General features: G+C 38.9%; 2 protein-coding genes across 2 annotated transcripts; both read right to left on the bottom strand.

The window, feature by feature from the left end:
- Positions 1–50: 50 nt before the first annotated feature.
- phpt1 (phosphohistidine phosphatase 1) lies at positions 51–4255 on the bottom strand. The gene is made up of 3 exons (XM_082542775.1): positions 3857–4255; positions 520–647; positions 51–388 (listed from the first exon to the last, which is right to left on the bottom strand). Exons 1-3 carry the CDS (start codon positions 4020–4022, stop codon positions 296–298), a joined length of 387 nt encoding a protein of 128 aa, XP_082398901.1. The 5' UTR covers positions 4023–4255; the 3' UTR covers positions 51–295.
- Positions 4256–5859: 1604 nt separating this feature from the next.
- On the bottom strand, positions 5860–16921 carry entpd2b (ectonucleoside triphosphate diphosphohydrolase 2b). The gene is made up of 9 exons (XM_082542629.1): positions 16484–16921; positions 13673–13790; positions 12263–12413; positions 10022–10181; positions 9541–9768; positions 8496–8765; positions 6984–7103; positions 6765–6899; positions 5860–6656 (listed from the first exon to the last, which is right to left on the bottom strand). Exons 1-9 carry the CDS (start codon positions 16595–16597, stop codon positions 6438–6440), a joined length of 1515 nt encoding a protein of 504 aa, XP_082398755.1. The 5' UTR covers positions 16598–16921; the 3' UTR covers positions 5860–6437.
- Between the last annotated feature and the right edge of the window lie 5000 nt (positions 16922–21921).

Raw genomic sequence — 21921 nt, 5'->3', positions numbered from 1 at the left:
TTTATGAGGGATCATGACTCTAAAACGAGTCAGTGAAGGAGAGGCGGTAATCTGCAAAGCCAGCGCAGGCAGTCATTTATTTTAAATGTTTCCACATGACAAATTCATTAAATTATTAGCTACACTATGAAAAGCTGTTATGTTTTACACAAGGAAGGAAGGTGAAAACTTAAAGCTGTTGTATTAATAAAAAGAAAAATCCTAAATGTGTTTAGCCTGATAACGAAGGGTTACAAAAAAAAATACATCAGTCCAGGGTTACAGGGAATTAAGTAGAAGCTGTTTAAAGTTTATTTCAGTAGCCTTCATTATCCCAGGTCACCTCATAGTCTGGATACCGAACCTTGAGTTTCTCAGTGGTCACTGCATGGTTTGCTCTTCCGAATCCCTGTGATCAAAAAAGACACATCAGTGTTTCATCAGAAAGATGAAATAACATTTGATTTAAACCACTAAAAAAACCCAAAAACCATCATTGTATTCATACTTTCTCAGTATTTACAGATCAGAATCACCCACCATGGAGTATCCGTAGACATGGATCTTCTTGGCCTGGGGGTCATGTTTGATTCTCCCTCCTCCTATACACTCACAGTCCAAGTGCCCGTCCCTTTCCAGCTCCTCTGCTACCTTCTCATAGATGTCAGCTGGGAAAAGGATGGATACAACTCAGAAACAAAGTTTTTGGAATATTTTCTACATCAAAGTATGAATTATTGCCTTAGAAAATATAGCTTGGTGACTTAGAGTTTGTAACTGGAGTTTTATTTATAATTTCAAATGCCTGCTTGGTATGTGGATGTGTCCATACAGTGTTCATTGAGTTTCATGAGGTTGGTCAGCTGTTAAATAAAATTGCATGTACTGTGCTTTCAGTGTTGTCCAGCAGAGAGCAGCACAGACCTGTCATTCCTAAATGCAAAGCCATCAGTATTGCATTCATAAAGTCTGCGGTTATCCTGAAGGCTGCCTGTTATTATACAGTGTTTATAATATTTTGTGCCGCTCCATATTGTGTACCAATACTACATAATAAGCACCAACGGATTACATAAACATCCCTTCATTACAAAATTCCAAAGCCAAAATGAGGCAGTCGGTCAATGAGTGCACAGACATGTAAAATATACATTAGATGTAAAACAGTGTCTTTGCTTCCCCTATAGAAACAAGGAGCACAACAAGCTCGTCGTGCAGCTCATAGGGAGGAGAAAAGGTCAAAACTGTGAAAAAGTGAAAAGCTGAGCCTGAGGAGAAAGCGCAGGCACGGTGAGGCCTTAATGTATGGTCTGCACAGAGCTATCAACGACAGGCTGGAGGTGGTGATAATTCCTCCTCCACAATATAAAAGAGACAAAGCGGAGGAAAGGTGGAGGTTGGGTAGGGGATAGGGGCAGAGCCATGCATAAAGTCTACAGATCTTTTGACTGGTTGGGGAAATGTGGATTCTCTAGGCCGCACTTTATCTGTGGCATGAGGGATATTTGAGCATATTGTGGCCGTGTGCTTGAGCCACACAGAAATTCTTTGTTCATTTCTTAGTAATGTTTGCTTAATGTACTTACTAATAACTGGGTAATAGAAACAAAGTCTATACATTTTACTTTTTCCATTTAATATTTATATTATGAATTGTGTTGAATAGAAAGAAATCCATATAAATTATACATATTTATATTAGAATAGCAATTTAGAGTAGTAGTAGATAAGATATTACCCTGACAAAAAAAAGAAGTAAAAATGATGCTGCTGGCCAACAGGCTGACCTTAGAAACTGTGCTGAAACTTTGCCTTGTGTTGGCCAAAGACAAAGGAAAAGGAAAGGGAGAAGGCATGTTAGGAGGCAGCGAGACTGAAGGAAAATTAGGAGTGTGAAGGAGAGAGCAGGGACTTTAAGTGTAGAAACTGTCTGGTAAACAGAGAGCATTTATGAATGGGGGAAGATTAGTAGATATATTGTGTGTGCAGAAAAACAGCTGGAAGGGAAGCGAGGCCAGAAGCATTGGAGGTGGATCGAGATAGTTCTACTATGGTGTAGATATGAAGTAAAATAGAGTAGAGGTAATCTTGACAAGAGTATGTGAAGAATGTTGTGGAGGTGAAGACTGTCAGACAGGATTATGAGTTTGAAGCTGGAAATTGAAGGCGTGATTCTGAAGGAGGGCGTGAGTGGATATTAAAGTAGACTTCAGTGGACATGCAGGAACAGAGGTGATAAGGTGTTAAGGAGAGAAATGTTGAACGATAGATGGTGGTGGATATGCAAAAAGGACTGGGATGGCTGTGGTAGACATTAAGAAGAGGGTGGAACACAGAGTGATGCTTTTTACTTTTTTTTACTACGTACAGCACTTTGGTCAACCTGTGTTGTTTTTAAATGTGCTTATAAATAAATTGATTGATTGATAGGATTGAGTGAAGTAGCAAAAAAAGAAAAAACAAAAAACAAAACTTAAAAAAAAAATAGGGGAGGCCTAGCTGGAAGCAGCTAAATTGAACATGTTAAGATTATTTTTGGCGTGATCAGGGATATAGGGGGTGTCCAAATTCATGGGCTGCATCCTCCTGAGGCCGCATGTGTAGACAGATTACGTCACAGCGATGCACCAAAGGCTGTCCAAATTCGTAGACTCCGAATGCAGCCGACAAATGCGTCCTCCTTTTAGTTTTAATATTACTCTTATTACTTCTACTTACTCGCTTTGGGGTTCTTAGGGAATAGAAAAGCGCTATACAAATACAGGCCATTTACTCTTTCTGGGTCACAAAATAAACTTTTAAGATATTTTCAGGTCCAGTTTGTCTGTTTTTTCCCTTTTAAAATATCTCACCTGTCTCTCTTGCATTTACTATACCCTGTTTTGCACTGACAAAAACTTATCTTTCCTTATGATGGATCAGAGTCATTGCTTCATTCTCTCTCTCTCTCACACACACACACACACACACACACACACACACACACACACACACACACTGATTTCAAAGTGAACATAAGTTCAGGGAAGAAATCATGTGCGCACACCTGTGGACACCTAGACACATCCTAATGTTGGTTATATGCGGAGGTAGAACAGGAAACTATGGGGAGGCAGATTCAAATTATTATGAAACTCAAAATAATAAATTTTTTAACGCACCACTTGAGAAATGACATGAAAATCTTTTACTTTAGACCAATCTCTGACCTCATCATCAATGGGCACAATTGTTAGAGTGTGTCTTGTGACAACAGTATAACTGTGTTTATATGAACTTATTTGGGTTCTCTCTTTTGCCAGTCCCATCTAGATGGGGTTAATTAAGCTGGTTATAAGTAATATTATTATTTGCAACATGGTCCCTCCCTTTATCATCTCATTTAGCAGGAGATACACTGGTCACTGTCCTTCATGAAAGGACAGGGAATAATGCTGTCCTACAATTCAGAGCAATGCACTGTCCAATCATCATTAAAAACAAACAAAATATCTCACAAGTGATGCTGATCAAGCGTGTTAATTAACAGCATGCTATCCATGTTGTGCAATGACCTGCGGCCATGTTTTTAATGACAGGTTGTTAAAGCTTTGGATGAATTCTGACTATGGCCACAACAAAACAGCCACTGGGAGGGCAACTGTTTATGTCCATCGTTTACATACAGTCTGTAGGTATGGCGAGGGTAGGAGGACAATCAAGAACAACACGGAGGTGGGAGACAGGTCCTCGAGATGAGTCAGTATTAGGACAGAAGCAAAGCTGGGTCATCTGTTTGTTTGTTTGATCTCGGGGGTACATCTCTGGTGCGTCCAGGTGCAGATGGAGGTGTATTTTACGCTTAAAACAGAGCGCTCTGAGCGTTGTCCTTACTCACCGTGGTACTCAGCCCAGCCGTATCCTCGGACTATATCCACCTCCGAGTCGTCCCCCTCCTCTCGGCTATGAACACGGATCAAGACGTACTTAAATACTCCGGAAGGGTCGATGTCTGCCTGCGGTATGTTGGCCATGAGAGCAGCCGCCTTCGTCTGTGTGCACATGTCTAAACTTCTCAAGGAGCACACTAGCAAAGCAAGCAGCAAGCGTAACGCTCGGATTTTCCAAACAAGCTTCGTGTCTATGCGTAGAAACTAATACGGAAGTAACACATTTATATCTCTATATTGTAATCTGGACGGGAATGCAAAAGCTATAAATCATTGCAAAATAAAAGACATCATCTAGTTTCCTTCTAGCACCGCCATAATACAGCTAGCCGGCAAAATCAAGTTAACTTCCGGTATGACCCTTCGAAATAAATAATACTACGACTTACTATCGCCACCATTAATAATAATAATAAACATACAGATATTCCATACGTCTTATGATGTGTAATCTTTTCATTGTTTTATTTCTTGCTGTTCATGGAAAAGCTATGGAAGAAACTGTGAAAATTCCTTATTAGAAATGTTTTAAAACTTAATTTTATTCTGAAGGCAGTTCAAACATACCGGAAAAAAGAAATGCATTTTGGTATCTGCAGTCCAAATGAATATTTTAAAGGGCAATGACTTTTTTTCTACAGTCATTGATCAGAACAAAAAACATACAAAAATGCAGAGGGTTTAAATTTGGGGTAGAAAACATATCATGTGAAAGATAATGATATTATTTCATAATTCTAGTTATAAACAAATGTTATATCAAATATCAATATATATTTGTGGTCAAATGTTTACATACACTCATGAGCATGAATGTCATGTGATTTGGTGACCATAGAGTTCTTTACACTTCTTTTTTCCAGGGCGCAATGATTGCAAAGCGTATATCCTTAAGGACTTTAAAAAACAAGAATTGGTTGAGCTTATATTGCGATTCGTCGATTTTCTTAACAGGCTGTGGCGTGGCCTGGTCAAGCCAACTGGCACTGTAAAATCTACAGCGGCACTTATTAAAAGATCTGAGCCTATGAATCTATTTGAGTCTGTATACAAGTCCTGTTATGTTTTCATCGTTGCAATCTTGCTGTTCATGTTGGTGCCAAGTAGGGCTGCCACAAACGATTATTTTTGCAATTAGTCGACTAATCAGATTATGCATCCATTGGACGTAAAACGTACAGCTTATTGCACCAGCATGCATCTGCTCCTTGCTATCTAAAACATAACGGGACACCGGAGTATATTCTCGAGCACCTCACACTTCTGATAATCAGTTGTCTGCTTGATGTTTATTCAGCTGTGTAAAAACGATAACTTTAATCTCAGCCAAACCGATTTACTCAGGAACAAATAAAATACAAAAAAAAAAAAAAAAAAAAGCCAAACAATAACACTTTTAAGTTATCTAAGTGACTTATATATATTGTATATATATATATATATAGTGAAAGACTGTGGTGAGTTTGAAAACTATTTGCCGGGAGTCCGGTGTTCTCACGGGCTCTAGTGAGCCTTGCCCCCGGCTGACTATCGAGCTGGTGGGTAACAGACGTCTCCAAAAACGTTGGAGCGCTTTTGAAAATATGTGGTGTCTTGATAAACTGAGCAGATATTTGAGGTTTATACAGCTACATTCTCGCCTGAAAATCTGTTAAACATTTATTTTGTGACCCAGAAAGAATAATAAGAGTAATATTAAGATGAACTAGCTGTCACCATTGTTGTAAACTAAGCAGGGCCGCATTATGAATTCTGGGACAGAGCTTCTTCTTCTTCTTCGGAGTTTAACGGCAGCTGGCATCCTTGTACATGCAGTGCTGCCATCTTCGGTTTCAGCCCTAGTGCCAAGTGAAGGGTGGATTTGACAGAGAAGCAAAGGACAACTGCTGCCCACCTACAGTAGGTCATTGGATAATATCTGTGGTCAAATGCCTTTCTGAGTCAAATAGCAGCAGATATTCACAAAATGCATTTAATATTTTATTCAGCATGACTTGAAACTTGCATCAAAAACTGGGTTCGCTGAGGTCAGAGTAAAGGAAGCCGAGGGCCATTTTCCAGTAGACTTCCAGTGTTTTTGAGCGAGTTGCCACCTGCTGGCCATTAAAAAAGATGCACTTTTAAGGCACTTTCACGTTGGCATTGTTTTTCAAACTAAAGTCAGAGTACTCACTGTCAGCTTTAAAGTAGTTTACATTCACAGCAAGTTAATGCAGTGGTTTCACTCATTTTATACATACCACTGAATTATAGGTTAAAGCAGCAAACTGTATAAACATGTTAAAGTCAAAACATTTTGTATATGTCATGTTAAAACTTTTGCAGTCAATGAACAAACCACAGTTTACATTTAGCACTAGTTAAAAATAAGTCAATTGGTGTAAAAAAAAAATTCAAAAGCAAACTATGGTATTATATAACAGAGAATATGCTTAAATTAAAACTTAAATCTTGCTCCAAATCTTCCTTGTCGGGTCAGTGTTCAGAGCAAAATAAAAAACAAAACAAAAACCTGACATCATTTCTTAGCTAAATTGTGCTTTCACTGCCTCTTTTCTTATTCTGTCCATTATAAACTCTAAATAAGTAGAAGGAAAGCACTGCGGCAAGGAGCATGACAAAAAGAAAGATGAGGGATCCCCACACTCCTGGGGTCAGGGCCTTTCTCAGCTCCAGTTGCTCTGCTGGCAACAAATTGCTTAAACTCAGCATGTAGCCCAGAGCCCAACCCACCATGGTGTCAGCAACCTGCAGGGTCAGCAACATAATGATGTGAATATATTTGGATCAACTCCCATCCATTTGCAATGGAGCATTGACATGTTTTGTTTTTAACTGGAAAGAGATAATAATCACCTTCTTCTGGAAAGAAATGTGTGGGAATGTTGTGTCATTGAAGCCATATCCTCTCAACATGAGAGTATTGAGAAACACAGAGGCAGCACAGTAGTAATGCAAACGGGACTTTTGCTCTGGAGCGAGAAGCATCATCTGGAAAAATACAATAAATATTTTCACATGCTGCCAGAAACAGATGTTCTGGATAAGTAAAGCATGAATAGAAAAGGTGATTACTTGGGTGAAACTCATGCTGCACACTTTTTTGGTCACATCCTGTAGTTCCGAAGGAGAGCTAGCAGTTATGCCAGTGACTTGTTGAAGGAATGAGTGAACATAGAAGAAAGCAGAGAAAGCCTGAAAACAGAAAAGGGAAAAGAAAAAAGCTTGTATGTAAAAAGTGATACAGCTACAGCACAACAATCAAATAAAAGTTAGCCATGTTGAAAGGCAACCGTGTAAAGTTAACTATATTCAGCAACGTCAAGCAACTGCAGAGTTGATTGACCTCTGACACAGTAGAAAACGCAATAGAGGGTTACCCAGGCAACCGGAGCCTGGAATTAATACTAGTGGCCAACCATCAGGGTCATCCTGTGTGGATGGAACTTCAAGATATGTTTTGATTTATATGCACTTACCACCAGTACAGTTAAATGGTAGCTCACCCTGGATAGAATATAAATGCGTTCCACTCAAGATCGCGTTAGTGCGACATGCCTTCTCTTGAATAGAACTATGGGGTATCTAAAAAGGCAAAAGCCAAACACAAATGATGCCTTTGAAAAACTCAGCAGCAATGTCTCTTTCCAAAGATCAAAACCCCTTCAAAATGTGTAAGATTTGTGAGGAGGTCACATAGGAATCATTTTAGAAGACATCTCTACCATGATTGTTCACAAAATAATAAAACATTGTTTAGCAGCTCTAGGTTTGAAGCAAAAAAATAAAATAAAAAGGACCAATATAAATATAATTTTTTTTGTTTTGAAACAAGACTTGACGGCTCACTGGTAGAAGCTGGTCTGCTGGAGATAGTCCACTATTGTTTCCTTCGTTTATGCAGCGTTTCAGTCCAGGTGAGAGTGATAACACCAATCTGAGATTACATACCACCTCTATGTAGGCGGTTTCACCATTCTGATATTAGTCCTGCTATGGTGGCATGATCAGTAAATTTGACAACACACCTCTGTGATGTGCCAGTGTTCAGGATAAGAGCGATCTCCCACCCTGATATTCTGGGATCTGTTACTCACGAAACCTACAGCAGCATTCTTACACTGGAGTTTTCCAGATTTAGTTGTGGAGAGCTATGATGACTGCATCCTCCGTTGACATGTTTGCTTGATATGCAAATTGTTGTAGGTTGATCAGCGGGGAGGCCCGTCTTAATGTGAGAGAGGATGAGACTCAAAACATCTGGTGATGTTCGAGGTTAGAATGACTTGGCATGTAGGGCAGGTATAATTTGATTACCAAACTACACCTGAGAAAAGGTGTCACTGTTCAGGAGGAAAGCAAATGTTAATATTCAACTACCCTTGATAAACAGACCTGTGCTTATGACAGCATGGACAGGAACAATCTTGAATGTATAGTGTGGTCTGCAATGATGTTACTTTCAGAAACAGTATAGCAGCTTTAAAACATTAAAGTTTTGTGAAAAGAAATCTGGGATTGTGGCGGCACCTTTGACATACAGGCTGAGCTTTAAGTTCAAGAAAGCATTTGTTCTGCTTCTCTTACCATGAAACCTCCGGTGACATTTGGTTGGAAGACTTTGTCAAATGAGCACTGGGAGAAGGGACAGCTGTTGAAGGAGAAGACTTCAGACACGTTACCCAGACAGTATTCATAGTGTCCGCTGCCATGTACTGTCACAGAAGCATGAGGGTCGTAGGAGCTGGGTTTGTACTTTACTGTACATGGAGAGTCGAGTATACTGCTGAGCTTCACCGTCCTGCTGTGGTCTGCAGGATAGCAGGGGTGAGTGACAGACTGAGGGTAACCCTGAGACTGAGGAAGAGGAAACATTGAGTACAATGATCTTATATACATTATACTGGTGATTTTATTGGAGAAGTTGACCTTAAAAATACATCAGTATAGTTAGATATGTTCCTCTCTACATAGCTGCATGTTTCTACCTTAACTTGCAGCTGACATTTACTGAATGGAGTTCCTAGTAACTCATTTTAATGTGTGCCAGTTTTAAAGCCACATACCTACACTTACGTTATTCTATTATAGGAGTGAACATTTCTGTGTTACAAAGCTAAAGTCTAATACTACGCATCATATTAGACTGAAGCCAGGGAGAACCTGAAGTGGCGATTTCAGAAAAAGAGTTTCAGAATCACTGGGCCTGTCCCCTTCTTCATCATTTATGTATTTGGCCGTCTGTGTTCGCATTATTACCCAAGTGGGTTTTTTTTTTGTTTTTTTTTTACACTGTGGTTAGAAGAATAACTAAGTGACATTCTCTAAATCTCAGCATTTTGCTGATTGGCTCCGCTGCAACATTCCTGGTGCTGCTTAGAAAGTCTGGCTCTGGCAGCAGCAACATCTCAGCTCTATTCTTTGCTCCCTGTAGTCATTCTGTGTTTTTGTGGCAAGATCTAACATTTGGTTAGGCCTAGTGACTGGTTAGGTTTGGGATGAATCTTGTTTTGGATAAATTGATTAGTTCATGTATAAAAGTAATTGATGTAAAATCCTGAAAAACAGTCATTTTGTGGACAGGATTTTTCTTTTGAGCTTTTCTTGTGATTTAAGTGTCACGTTACACTACCTTCGTTATATGAGCCAGCAGTGTCATGAGGAACTGGTCCTTCCCATAGCACAGGAAGCTGTGTGTGTACAGAGTATACTCATGACCATAAAGGCGCAGCTTCATCAGATCGTCTTTGTTCTCAATTTTTTCCTGAGTAGCAAATGTTATCTGCGTAGACGCGCCACCCAGATCGAGAGCTCCCACTGTCGGTCTGCTGGGGCTGAACCAGTGCCCCTCAAAGCCATACTGCAAAGGAACAGTCACAAAAACCTGGCTTCATCCAATGTTTGCATCTCTGTTTTGGAAAAGTATTTACAAATTAAACTAATGCCTTACTGAATATATAAAGCCATTTTCAGAAAACTTGCAATACAAACGCTCTCATAATGTTATCAATTTGCTGGTGAAGTTTCACAGTGACAGCAATAACTGACTTCTAGTCTCCTCATAAATAGTATTGCAGATTCCTACTGATTTTCACATTTACACACTTGGATACCTTAATAAAGTTCTCTGAGAGATAGTTAACTGTGACCCATCCATATGCCCCCTCTTCTTTGCCACTCAGTATGGCTGCTCCCCGGTAGTCGAAAGGGTAGGACTGGATTTTTTGTCCCACTTCCTTCAGAATCTGAGTGGACAGCTCTGGACTAGATAAACTGAACAAGGAAAAACAAATAAAAACAAATATAATCAAGATTTTTAGTGATAAGACTTTCAGCAAATCATTAGGAAGAATGATGATCATGATGATAATTATGAACACTTCATTATTAAAAAAAACAAAAAACAAACAAACAAACAAACAAAAACCTTCTGCTGTAAGCTTCAGGCACAAGTTTTAAAACTGCAAATCAGGGGTGTCAAACATAAGGCCAGGGGAGCAGAAATGCCCACCAAAGATTTACATTTACTTAATTGCTTCATAACAGAAAAGGCAAAGAAGAAATTAAATAATAAAGTTACTAGAAGTACTATAGAACATTATGATTTTTTATTTATTTTTAATCTGTTCATTACCTCTACATGAGACAAATATGCAGACAGGAACTAAAGAACAGATTAAAGTCAAAACTAACATTTAAATTATATGAAATCTTTTCCAGATATTTTCCAAGCTATAAGTCATCCTTATGAGGTCTTTAGATCTCCCAGTAAATTTAAATTAAAGGATGATTATTATTATTATTATTATTATTATTATTAGAGTTTAGAATAAGCTGAAGTCAAGATTGTGTGTCACATTAAAGTTTAGTGTCAGTGCTACATGAAAAACATTTTAGTAAACATTCATGCTGATACTCGTCAGTAAAACCCACAAACAAAACAGCTCAAACTATAAAATGAGGTGGTGTATTTGTGTATGGAAATGCATTTGTGACAAAACAGCTTTTAAAACACATTTGCAAGAATCAAATGATTTACGCATGCATGCAAGTTAGACTGAGTGACTGTCCAGCTGTTTTCCGCTGCATATTTGATTGAGTTATGGTACACATACAAGGACAGGAGGCCTTCTTCCAGATGTTTAAATCCATACTTGATAGCTGCCTAAACCCAATCAGGCAGTTTTGCTGGCTGAACTGAAAATAAAAAGATGGATTCCTGTCTGCAGGCAACGTTAAGCCACTAAACCAAATATTTGAATACATTTAAACTCTTCTCGATAATGCTTTGCATTTTCAACACTCATACCTTCAATTTTATCTACATGTCTGAATGCCCTGTCACCATCCCCACTCAATGCTCTTAACTTTATAGACTTTGGTTTGACCCCATTGCTGCATGCCCTCCACCAGGCACAATAGAACTGGTACAAATGTAAAACATATCCTGCTCAGGATACTAGAGATCAACACATAAAACAACTTTACACTGTCCAATCAATTCTCTGTGAACTTCAGTGTGTGGATATTGAGGGGATCTACAGGTTTTGAGAGACCCTCAGATGTGTTTGTCTTTCCAATAAGAAATGCAGAGGGAGGAGAGGCTTAAGTGCTTGCAGGTGGCTACAAACACTTTTAAGGTAATTTCCTTATTTTAAAATAACATAACACAGCCAAATTATCCTGAAACATGTGACTTCAGCCCTATGAAATTTGCAATCACTGCTTATTCCTCGTGTTTATATTTTTTCATCCTCAGACCATTCAATGCAACAAGGGTTGCCGCTAAAATAATCTGGCTAAAACAGTCTTAAATGAAGGATTACATTTAAGCAGCTCTTTTACAGAAAACACGTTATGATGGTAAGAAATTTGCAAGAGAGAAACTGAATCTAGGGGAGACCATTTTTGGTGGATACCTCATTTTCTGAAGCAGGACCTCTTAGTCTATTATCCAGGAGTCAAACAGGGCTATTCACTGCATGCCAACACAACTGACAACAATTACACATTGTAGGTGGCAATATCATGAAGCTGGTTAGGTTTGTCCAGTGGAGTCATTACAACAAACAGTGCAACAGCTACTCTGAGAACTCTTAAACAACATTTAGCTTTTTTCACTTTTCTCTGATTTCTTCTGCACTGTAGAAACTTGCTATATTTGGCACAGAAATAATTATATTCCCAACACATTCATCTCCATGAGATTCATCTTGTTTAATGAATGTGTAAGCCGGTTAAAAAGGCCAGTATGGATCGCCATTTTAGCATTATTACAAGATTTACTTGGAACAGGATCAAAATTAAGGTGATGCATAACTAAAACACATGGAAACAAAACAGACACGACTTACTGCAGAAGCCTCATGCCGGCTGTGGCTCCCAGGTACACAGGTGTGAGCTGGTGCTTGTCTTTTGGGATGCTCTTCACTGCGTGATCCAGACATGCTTCTAAGCTTTGCCCTGCTGCTCCCGGTTGACCTGCATAACTTGCAATTCCTTCACCTGAGCGAATGATGAACATGTCGAACAAACAAAATCTGTTTGATAACATAATCAACTTGGTGTAATATTCACAAAAATCAGTGTTAGCAATTGTGACCCATATCCTTGTGGTGCTGCAATACAAAAGAATCCAACTACTATCCCAGCTTCCCAGCCAGCTGTATGAAAATCTGCTGAATTGTGTGTGAAATTTTAAAATATTAACGTTATCTAAAGTCACAGAATAAGTAATATTAAAGCAAGTTATCTGCATTAACTCAGAAAAAAAATGATTTGGGAAAAACACTTTATATTTAAATAAGAACGCATATTTCCTCCTCAAGACATCCATCTACAAATCCTTTCTTAGGATCGTTTTATTATGAAACATGTCAGCATAAACACCGTGCTCATGAATGACAAGGGGGGAAAAGTTGTTTAACACAGGAATAAAAGCCTTTTACAGGGCAGGAGTGGCAAACCACAAAGCTCAACTCTGACTCGATCCTGACTGTTGCTAGGCAAACATTTGCTTTGACATCAGTGCAGTGATGCAATAAAAATGACTCATTCAGAAAAAACTCCATGCAGACTTTCCCACAACCAACTCATCATTAAGATTTCCACTATTTCTCAATTATCAACCAAGTATATAAATTACTATGTGGTGTAATGAGAGTACTCTTCCATTAGATGAAAGGTAAACTGCATGTATATTGTTATGAAATAATGTGATGAACTACACCTAATAGGTTTAACTTAAGAGTAGTTCACTTATAATGAATGTATAAAGTTATGTTGAAACTGGTTAGTCTTCTTTGTTAGCACAATAAAGGCTACTTCTCATTAGATCACTCAATACCGTGAATGAATCTTAGGCAGACTATTTCCTGCTGTGTGGGAAAGAACAGCTGCGGACAAAAAAAACAAAACAATATCCTGACCTCCTTCTCCCAAGGTTTGTGTGTAAAAATTGCGAAAGAAAGAAAGAAAGAAAGAAAGAAAGAGAACCCCCCCCCCCCCCCAAAATGCCTTCAATTTCATTGATGGTTTAATTACCATTCAAACTTTGAGCATCTATTGTCCATATGCTATACAACTTTTGCATATACATAACTTTTCCATTTGTCTAAACGAACTGCACCAACTTCAAATGAACGTATGTGTCAAACAAGTCTGCACGATTTCCTGCAAATATTTGTTGCTGTAAGCACCCTTTGTTTTTCAAGCAAAACTCTACCAATGTTTTTGGTGTGGGAAGTGCTACTTATGATACCTACCCTCAGCATGACATTTGCTATGCTGGGTGACCACGGCTGTGCCATTTTGCTTATTTGCTGGCCACTTGTATATGTATAAAGATGTGTGTGAGGATCCAGCATCCAGGACAATCCCATACTACAGAGAAGGGAAATTCAGGAGAAAAAGCAGTGAAAATACATTTTTTCCACCCTTTACAAAGATTTTTGTGGCAACCGCTTTGAAACAGACCTCAAGTTAATATAGCAGAGTAGCAAAAATGACTTTAAGGATCGTGGCGATGTGACCTTCACCATCTGGCTAGAAATGAGGTCAACTGGCAATCAAAAGAGCCTTATGGATTTTATATTGTACAAGATCACATGTTTGCTTTGAAAACAGTGATTCAACTACTAATCCAGCAGTATAAGATCTTTATAAAATAGGACTTTGATGTCCTAACATGTTTTCGTCTTCTTTTAGCTGCTTCCTTTAGGGGGTTGCCACATCTGCCTCCATCTCACCCCATCTGTAGCACCCTCCCCGGTCACACTAACTCTCTGCATGTCCTTCATCCATGAACTGCCTCTGATTTCTGCATCTGTTTTCCTACCTGGCAGCTCCTTTAAGTATCCTCTCTCTCCCCCTGCACATGTATAAAATATCTCAGTATCCATAATACATTTTTATTTTATTTTAAATCAGTTTTGTGTTTGTCTGTGGAGTCCTCTTAATGGAGTTGTGCAATGCAAATACTACATCAATCCACACTGCTTAAATAATACAAAGTTTTGGCCCTATGAGAAAAAAACGAACAAGTTCAAGGCTAATGAAAATCATTATTTTAAATGAGTCATTTCATCTAAAAATCAACATGGACCATCTGCTTGACCCTCTCCGAACAACAAACCAAAGTTTGGACACAGAATAATTTCTGTAAAAGTTTAGCTTCAGCTCTTAAATACTTTTATATATTAACTTAAAAGGCATCCTGTTGCCCCACTTTCAGGTTGTTTTATTTCACACTGAAATCTGAGGTAATGGTTGAAAATTAATGTCACACATACTATGAAAGATAAACCTGAATTTTAACTGGTTTTTAAATGAATCAGGAGCTACAATTTGAGCTACACACTTCAACACAAAAACAAGAGTAAAAAACAAACAAACAACAACAACAACAACAACAACAGGCCTGCACACAAAAAACGAGATGAGATAAAATGCTTACGTTTTTGCTTTTTGTTTTTAAATACTTTTTTCAGCCAGTTTTTATTCTGGATTTGTATTTTTAGGGAAAATAAGAGATGAACAGAAAAAGTTGTAAAAATTTGCAGATTTCAAATGGAATGACCTGAGTGTAAAATCCATAAATTGAGGAGTAAGACTTTAATAGCATAAAGCATCAACTAAAATACATTTTAATCATTTTCCTTACTTTTAGTTAAATGCACTTCATACACTCCAGTTGTGCTGCCTGCCATATAAACTGCTGTGTTACAATTGTTTTTACTCTACTTGTTTGTGCAAGCCAAACAATTAGTATCTGCAGAAACAGAACTTCAGACATCATCTTATATGCCTGCATGTCACAAGACCAAGACCCATCACGGGTTACTTTAATGAAATGATCTTTGCGACGCATAAATGTTTCACAACTGCATACGTGGTATGACATTTCAATATATGGTTAGAGTGATTTGAAGACAAGCAAACAGCATCCCAGCTTTTTGGAAACGGAGTAATAAGAGGCTTAAGTATGAAATTCTGGAAAAAAAAAAATGCCTATAATTTGTAATTCTAAGAAGCCAAAACAATGGAGTCAAATTATATTTGGAATTTTTTTTTTTTTTTTTTACAGTGTGGGTGCTACAAGTTATCCTGAACTTGTAACATTAACACAGATTCAGCTGTGCTTCATCATAATTTTAGGATCATGCTTTATGCTACAGTATATGCTCACAGCTGTTTGTAAAATGCTTTGTAGTATAGACATTTAAAGGAAAAGTTTATGCAGCCAGACAGATTTCAATTCTGAGCTCAGTTGCAGGTCTGCGTTGTGCTGCTGTGGATCAATAAATATCAAATCATTACAGCTTCAATGCCTTCTGAAAATAAAGGAATCTGGAGAGTGTGCTGAAATCTGCCCACCCGGGAACCCATGTGACCGACAATGCAAAGGGAAGGGACCACACGCGTCTCATATCAGTGCTGCAGGTGAACGGCAACAATGTACAGACATGTTCCTAATCACCCCTAATAATAATTCTTCATTACTGCTGTGCACTCGACTGTGAGGAATCCCAACACATGGCAAACAAAACACGAGACGCTCTAATTGTCTGTTCAGTCCTTTCAACGCACTGTTGCATTTGTCTCCTCGGAAAAAAAGTAGAAGAAAACCTTTGTGCTTGCTTTCTCAGACTGGATTCCCACGTTATTGCTGGGTGGAAGGGGAGCTACATTATAAAAGGGAACCATGGGATATTAAGCTGGTGACACAAAAATGAGGGATCAGCAGTAACAGAATTTGGTGTTGAATGGCTCTGCAGCAAGCCACTTGCTACTGACACGGCCCTATTGGGCTAGAAAAATTAAGCATAATATAAAATGTAAATTCAAAATATGGGGCCATAATTAAACATAAAACAGAGCTTAATCCGGACAATAAACAAGAGTAGTCACTGGCTGTTACATCCAGGTATCAAGGCTAATGTCCTCGAATTCCCTGGTCCCACATTTAATTTTTTTTTTTAATTTTATTTTTTTAATTTTTTAAATTTTTTTTTTTAATGTACCACCTGTTTCACACCCTTCGCACAACACACTGAAGCGCACCTATCCGACCTTACCCTGAGCTCAGGTTCCTCCTGAACATTCTCGGTGGAAATAGTAAGGAGGAGGATTCCGGCAAGTCCAAACACCAGCAGCGCGATCGGGACAAGGTGAGCAGACCGCTGAGCCATGAAGCGAAAGCGTGAAACGCAACTCCTCTCTGCGCCTGCAGGACACTCAAGCGCCTACCTACTGTAATAGCGTCCAACTGGGAGAAATGGCTGGCTGCCAGATAACCGGAGGAGTAGTTAAAAAACACTACAGAAGTGAGACATCCAGGAGAAAAGGAGTCTTTAGCTACCCAATCCGAACAGTGCATGCTGGATTTGTTTCCAGATCAGGCGGTGTGCCCATGTGTAAATCATTCGAATGATTTACTGATGATTAATTGAGAACACGCAACCCGGTATACGTCACACCAAGAGAGCAACAGCTACAAGTGCAAGCTTATAAGGAAGTATATTACGTAATATGTGAAAAGGTTCGTTATTGAAAAAAGTTATTTATGCGTTTTTTTTCCAATAAGGCATTTTATTCTTATCATAATAATAAAGCTGCAGTGTCAAACCTATGAAGTTTCCAAATGTATGTAAATTTGAAAAATGTTGCTTTTGTCTTAAGTTGCAGTCTGTTTTTAGTTTCGCCTCTCTGTGATTTATCAACATGAATTTGCAACATGAATATGTTTTGGTAAATATATCAGAAAAATAGCATGTCTGTCCAAATATATGTAGATAAAATTCACCTGTCTTAGTGTACAATCAAACATTTCTTCACTGCTGATAGAGCTCCAGATTTGCCTTTCACCAGATGTCAACCCAACTTAAAATCAGTGAGTAGTGCTTCGTACCACCACCAACAAAAGAACAAAAAAAGGAATACTGTGTGGAAGAATATTGGATCAAGAGACTGGGAGCTCGTTATCAAAGGAACGCAAAGTAAAGATATCTTAGTTTTCCCTTTGTCACCTGTATTTAGATCAGTGAATGCAAAACACCTTAGGTATCATGTCAGTCATGTGGATATTTGTCATAATGAAAAATGCAAAGTGGATGAGCCACTAATAAATCGGCAGCAACTGTGTGATACTCTGTCAAATGGTCCCAAATCTCTGAGGAATGTTTCTATGTTTCTACCTATGCAATCTATGAATTCCATTTCTAGAATTAAGCCATTCTGAAGGCAAAAAGGAGCCAACCCAGTACAAGCCAGGTGTACCTAATAAAGTGTCCTGTGAGTGTATATCGTCACAAAGAAGAAGTGGAGTGGAAGTTGTACTGTCTATTTTTATCTGCATTTATCACACTTTTAAACCTTCTCAAACGTCACTACGTCAGCATCTATTATATCCTGTCTCAATCCAAGAATCTGTATAACTCCACGATTTTGCCTCGATAGGTCTCTTATGTCTTTACCACCAGACAGATATCTTGACCGATCATGTTGACTCAAGGTGAGTCTCGCCGCTGCAGCTCAGCCAAAGGTCCACCTTACCAAAGCCAGATGTCAACACTTGCGCCTGCTGTAGCTCATATCAAATCTGGCTCAAGACACATATTTACCAGTTCCACAACTGCCATAAATGCCAAAATGAGCCCAGATTAGATGCAAATAAGTCCACTATATTCTTCATCTGCTACATTGCCTTGTGTCCTGTATTGTATTTTACTTGAGAAAGCAAAGTCAGACCTGAATTTAAATGCCAGCCAAGTCCTTTTCAATGTGCCTCTACTGAATGGGAATGGCTCCAAGGCTACTCGAACCATGGAAGGAAAAATGTTTTGCCATGGCCAGAGCTGCAAAGAATGGAGTGGCCTGCTGTTCATTTATATTCAGCAGTTAGCTTGGGTGGAGCTACTGACTAATTGCTGCTCAGGCACTTTATTGTTAATTCAACACAGAAAGGAAAACATATGATTCATAATTATTTAATCATGAATGGAACTGGGTGGTTTAAACTGACAGAAATCCTAGTTTCTGGACTGAAGAGCTGCAGAGCTGGTTGTTTTCAACTAGTATTTGCATTTGAATAGGTGCAGCCTTAAACCCGACTTGCAAATTGTTCTCTGCTGAATGATGTCTTTTCACCAGAGGCCTATACTTTGTTTGTACAAGTGCTTTTTTAAAGTCTATTTTTTGCTGAAATCCTTTTTTTTTTTTTGACAAGCTCTAAATTTAGCAGAATACATAATGAGTTATTTTGAAAGAGTTTCTGAATATCATCTCTCCACATTATCACTCATAGCACAAATTGTTATTGCTGCATCATTCACTGTCAATATTCCATATGAGTTTATCTGTCTTCAGGAAGACGTGAGATGTAAATGGCACATGGAATAAATGCAGCACTTTAATGCATATAATGTATCACAAAGCTAAATCATTCCCTCCCTTCTAGTGACTTCACATCAATAGACATGGCACATTTATTGCCATTGTGACAAATAATAAAATACCATTATCTTTCCATTCCTTGCATAGCTGGCGATTTTTTGTTTTTATGGGCCGATGTTTTTTTTTTTTGTTTTTTTTTAGGAAGGGTATATATAATGAAAGGTGTTGGATTGGCCAATTGGTCATGATCGACTCTGGGCTGGACCAATTACAGCCGAGGAGGCTGGCTGCACCCTCCCCCTTCTTTAGCAATCACGTGATTTTCGCGCATTGCATGCCGGGAACTCGTGGCAAAACAATCCAAGTACTGCATCAAATGCAAACATTTGCAGCACCGCAAAACGTTCATTCTCCGGTTCCAATACCTTCTTTTTTTTTCTTTGCCGCACAAAAAAGGAATGTACAAAACAAAAGGAGAATAATGCCGGTCCGTACAAAGACAGACTCGACGAAAAGACAAAGAAAAGATACGAGGAAAAAATCAAAGGAGTGAAAGAGTGGACAAAAGACGTCAGCGTGCTGCCCAACTTTCACCACGCTCAGATTTATAATTATACGCTTCTTGGAGTGAGTGCATACACTCATGAACTTTAGTAACTTCAGGTCACTGCAACAAGCCCAGGTACAGTTTACCGACGGATGGGTACAGGACCTTGAAATGCACCGTGTAGAACGAAAGACTATTGTACATATCATAAGTTTACCAGTCTCACAAATCGTCTTCATAAATACACATTCATTAACAGTTTATTAATAGGACCTTTAAGCTCAACGGTAATTAATTAGTAGTGGAAATAATTTCTGGTAGTGTAACAGTGTTTATGTGGTATTATTCCACTTGCCACAAATATCAGTGTAATGGGGAAACAGCGCCCCCTCTCGGTGTGGCTGGCTGCAGTAATCGCTGCCAGTCTGCCGTACGAGCCATACGAGAGGTGAGTTGTATTGTTCCGCACACAATATAGCTAAGTAGTACAGACACATAAAACATGTTTGATTAGCTGACGAGCACCGAGTGTAATAAGTGCTTAGTGGACACATGTCCAACACCAGTTTTATGTACTTTTCATTTGTTTATTAATGTGTGAAACTGTATGCTAAAGCGGAATGCTAATGAGATGTTCTGCCGTAGTGTGCTGTGCGGAGTGGTGTGTGGCGAGCCTGTGCACTGATAATACACCGTTGTTTCCATTCAGGTACATCATTTGTTGTTGCTGTTATTTTATTGTATATTAGAAATTGTAATATTGCTGCAGTAATCGCTGCCAGTCTGCCGTAGCCATACGAGAGTGTGCTGTGCGGAGTGGTGTATGGCGAGCCTGTGCACTGATAATACACCGTTGTTTCCATTCAGGAAATAAAGTGGCAACGATCGATCAGAGACTCCTTGTCTTTTTAAAAACACTACACAACGCAGAGTCGAGGAGTCTGTTTGGGCCGAACTGTTGCAGCGGGATGAAGCAGAAACCGGTTACAGTAGCATTACAGAAATGTAGCAGTGACAGTAATATTGTATGCTGTAATCGCAATGGACAATTAGTGATACAAAACAACTGTTTTATCCTGTGAATAAAAGTTTATGTTTTTGTCAGTGTACCATGGTTATAACAGAAGCGAAACGCAATATTGTGTCAGAACAATTCACTATTTATGCACAATAAATAAAGGAGCATAGCGCGACAATTTCTGTTCAGCGCCAGACTTGCATGTAACCTATATCACCAATTATGTTAAGAAAAATGACGTATTAACTACTACAAAACTCTGACCTTTGTGGGAATGCTTGGAACAGACTAACATGTGAGCTGGAGTGTTCTGAGACGTTATATTTGGTATATCCAGACCATCCATCGGCTCTTACTTCGGAAACATGGCTTAAAAAATTTCTCTTCAACGACGTAATCCGATAAAAAAAAAAACGATCTCTTTACCCGTCGACTTCCTGTGGCTGTCATGCGACCGGCTATTGCAGTTAATAATAATACAACAGCTTCTTGCCATTTTTTGTGTTTCTTTTTATCGCTGTGTAACTGAGTTCAATTGAAAGCCTGCGTGCGCTAGTACCTCTTGCCACAAGTTCCCAGAATCCTTTGCGGTTTTATCCCTGAATGACGTCACATTTTCAATCTTTATCCTGGTGGGCCGGTCTCTAGTCAAAATGCCCGGGCCGATTTTTTGTCCCAGTCCAGCCTTGATTCCTTGCTTTCCCAACACATTCACAAATAGAGTGATTAAGCCGCTGGTAATAAATGTATGCCTGTCTAACGTCGATAATGAGCCAAGACCATCGAGGCCTAAATGACAGATATGAGAAAATGAACAGATATTGGTTTTCTTCCCTCAAAGGGTATGTAATCAGTTCTGTCCATTTGTCTCTCTGTCTGTTTGTTAGCAGTCTGGGACTCTGTTAAGTCTAATTGTTGAATCTTGTCATTATGTTATTAAATTTGTCCAGTCTTGGTTCAAGCAGTAGGATCAAGACATTCCTTTGATCCCGAACACCTCTCCAGCCACTCTGTGCTGGGGGAGGTTTTATTGCAGAAACATCCTATCTGAAAGATCTGTTTCTTGTGATGTTTCTTCCTGCTTTTATGACCCTTTTGGTCAGCAGGAGGTCACACACACATACACACACACACACACGTTCTTGCACATGCATATAGGTGCTTACTCATACATACACATACCCCTCTTGGTCTTTGTAATCAAGAGGGGTCTTACGAGGGGAGGTGCTTTTGCTGTGATGTGTATTGTAACAGTTTGTTAATAAATAGCTACGGGGACAGCTGCTCTTTTGAAGGACTTTGGGCTGGAGTCAGGTTAGGAGCGTGAGCTCCAAGAGCTGGTTCTTGAGCAAAGACTTCCTTTGCTAGCAAGTAAAAGATGTTCGTCTTGTTTTTGTCGTTAACGAGAATAAGTTTCTAAACTAGCGGGGCTTGTGGAAACACAGACCCAACAGACTCACAGTTTGTAAAATATTGTTTTCAAATTTTGTGTGTTGGTAGATACCAGTAACATCTCAAACTGATTTAATTTTGGTAGAAATCACGTCAAGGTCACA

The sequence above is a fragment of the Aulonocara stuartgranti genome, assembly GCF_965226115.1.
Source record: "Aulonocara stuartgranti genome assembly, chromosome: 7".
In the NCBI taxonomy this organism is placed as follows: Eukaryota; Metazoa; Chordata; class Actinopteri; order Cichliformes; family Cichlidae; genus Aulonocara; species Aulonocara stuartgranti.
This window is presented reverse-complemented; position numbering and strand designations above follow the sequence as displayed.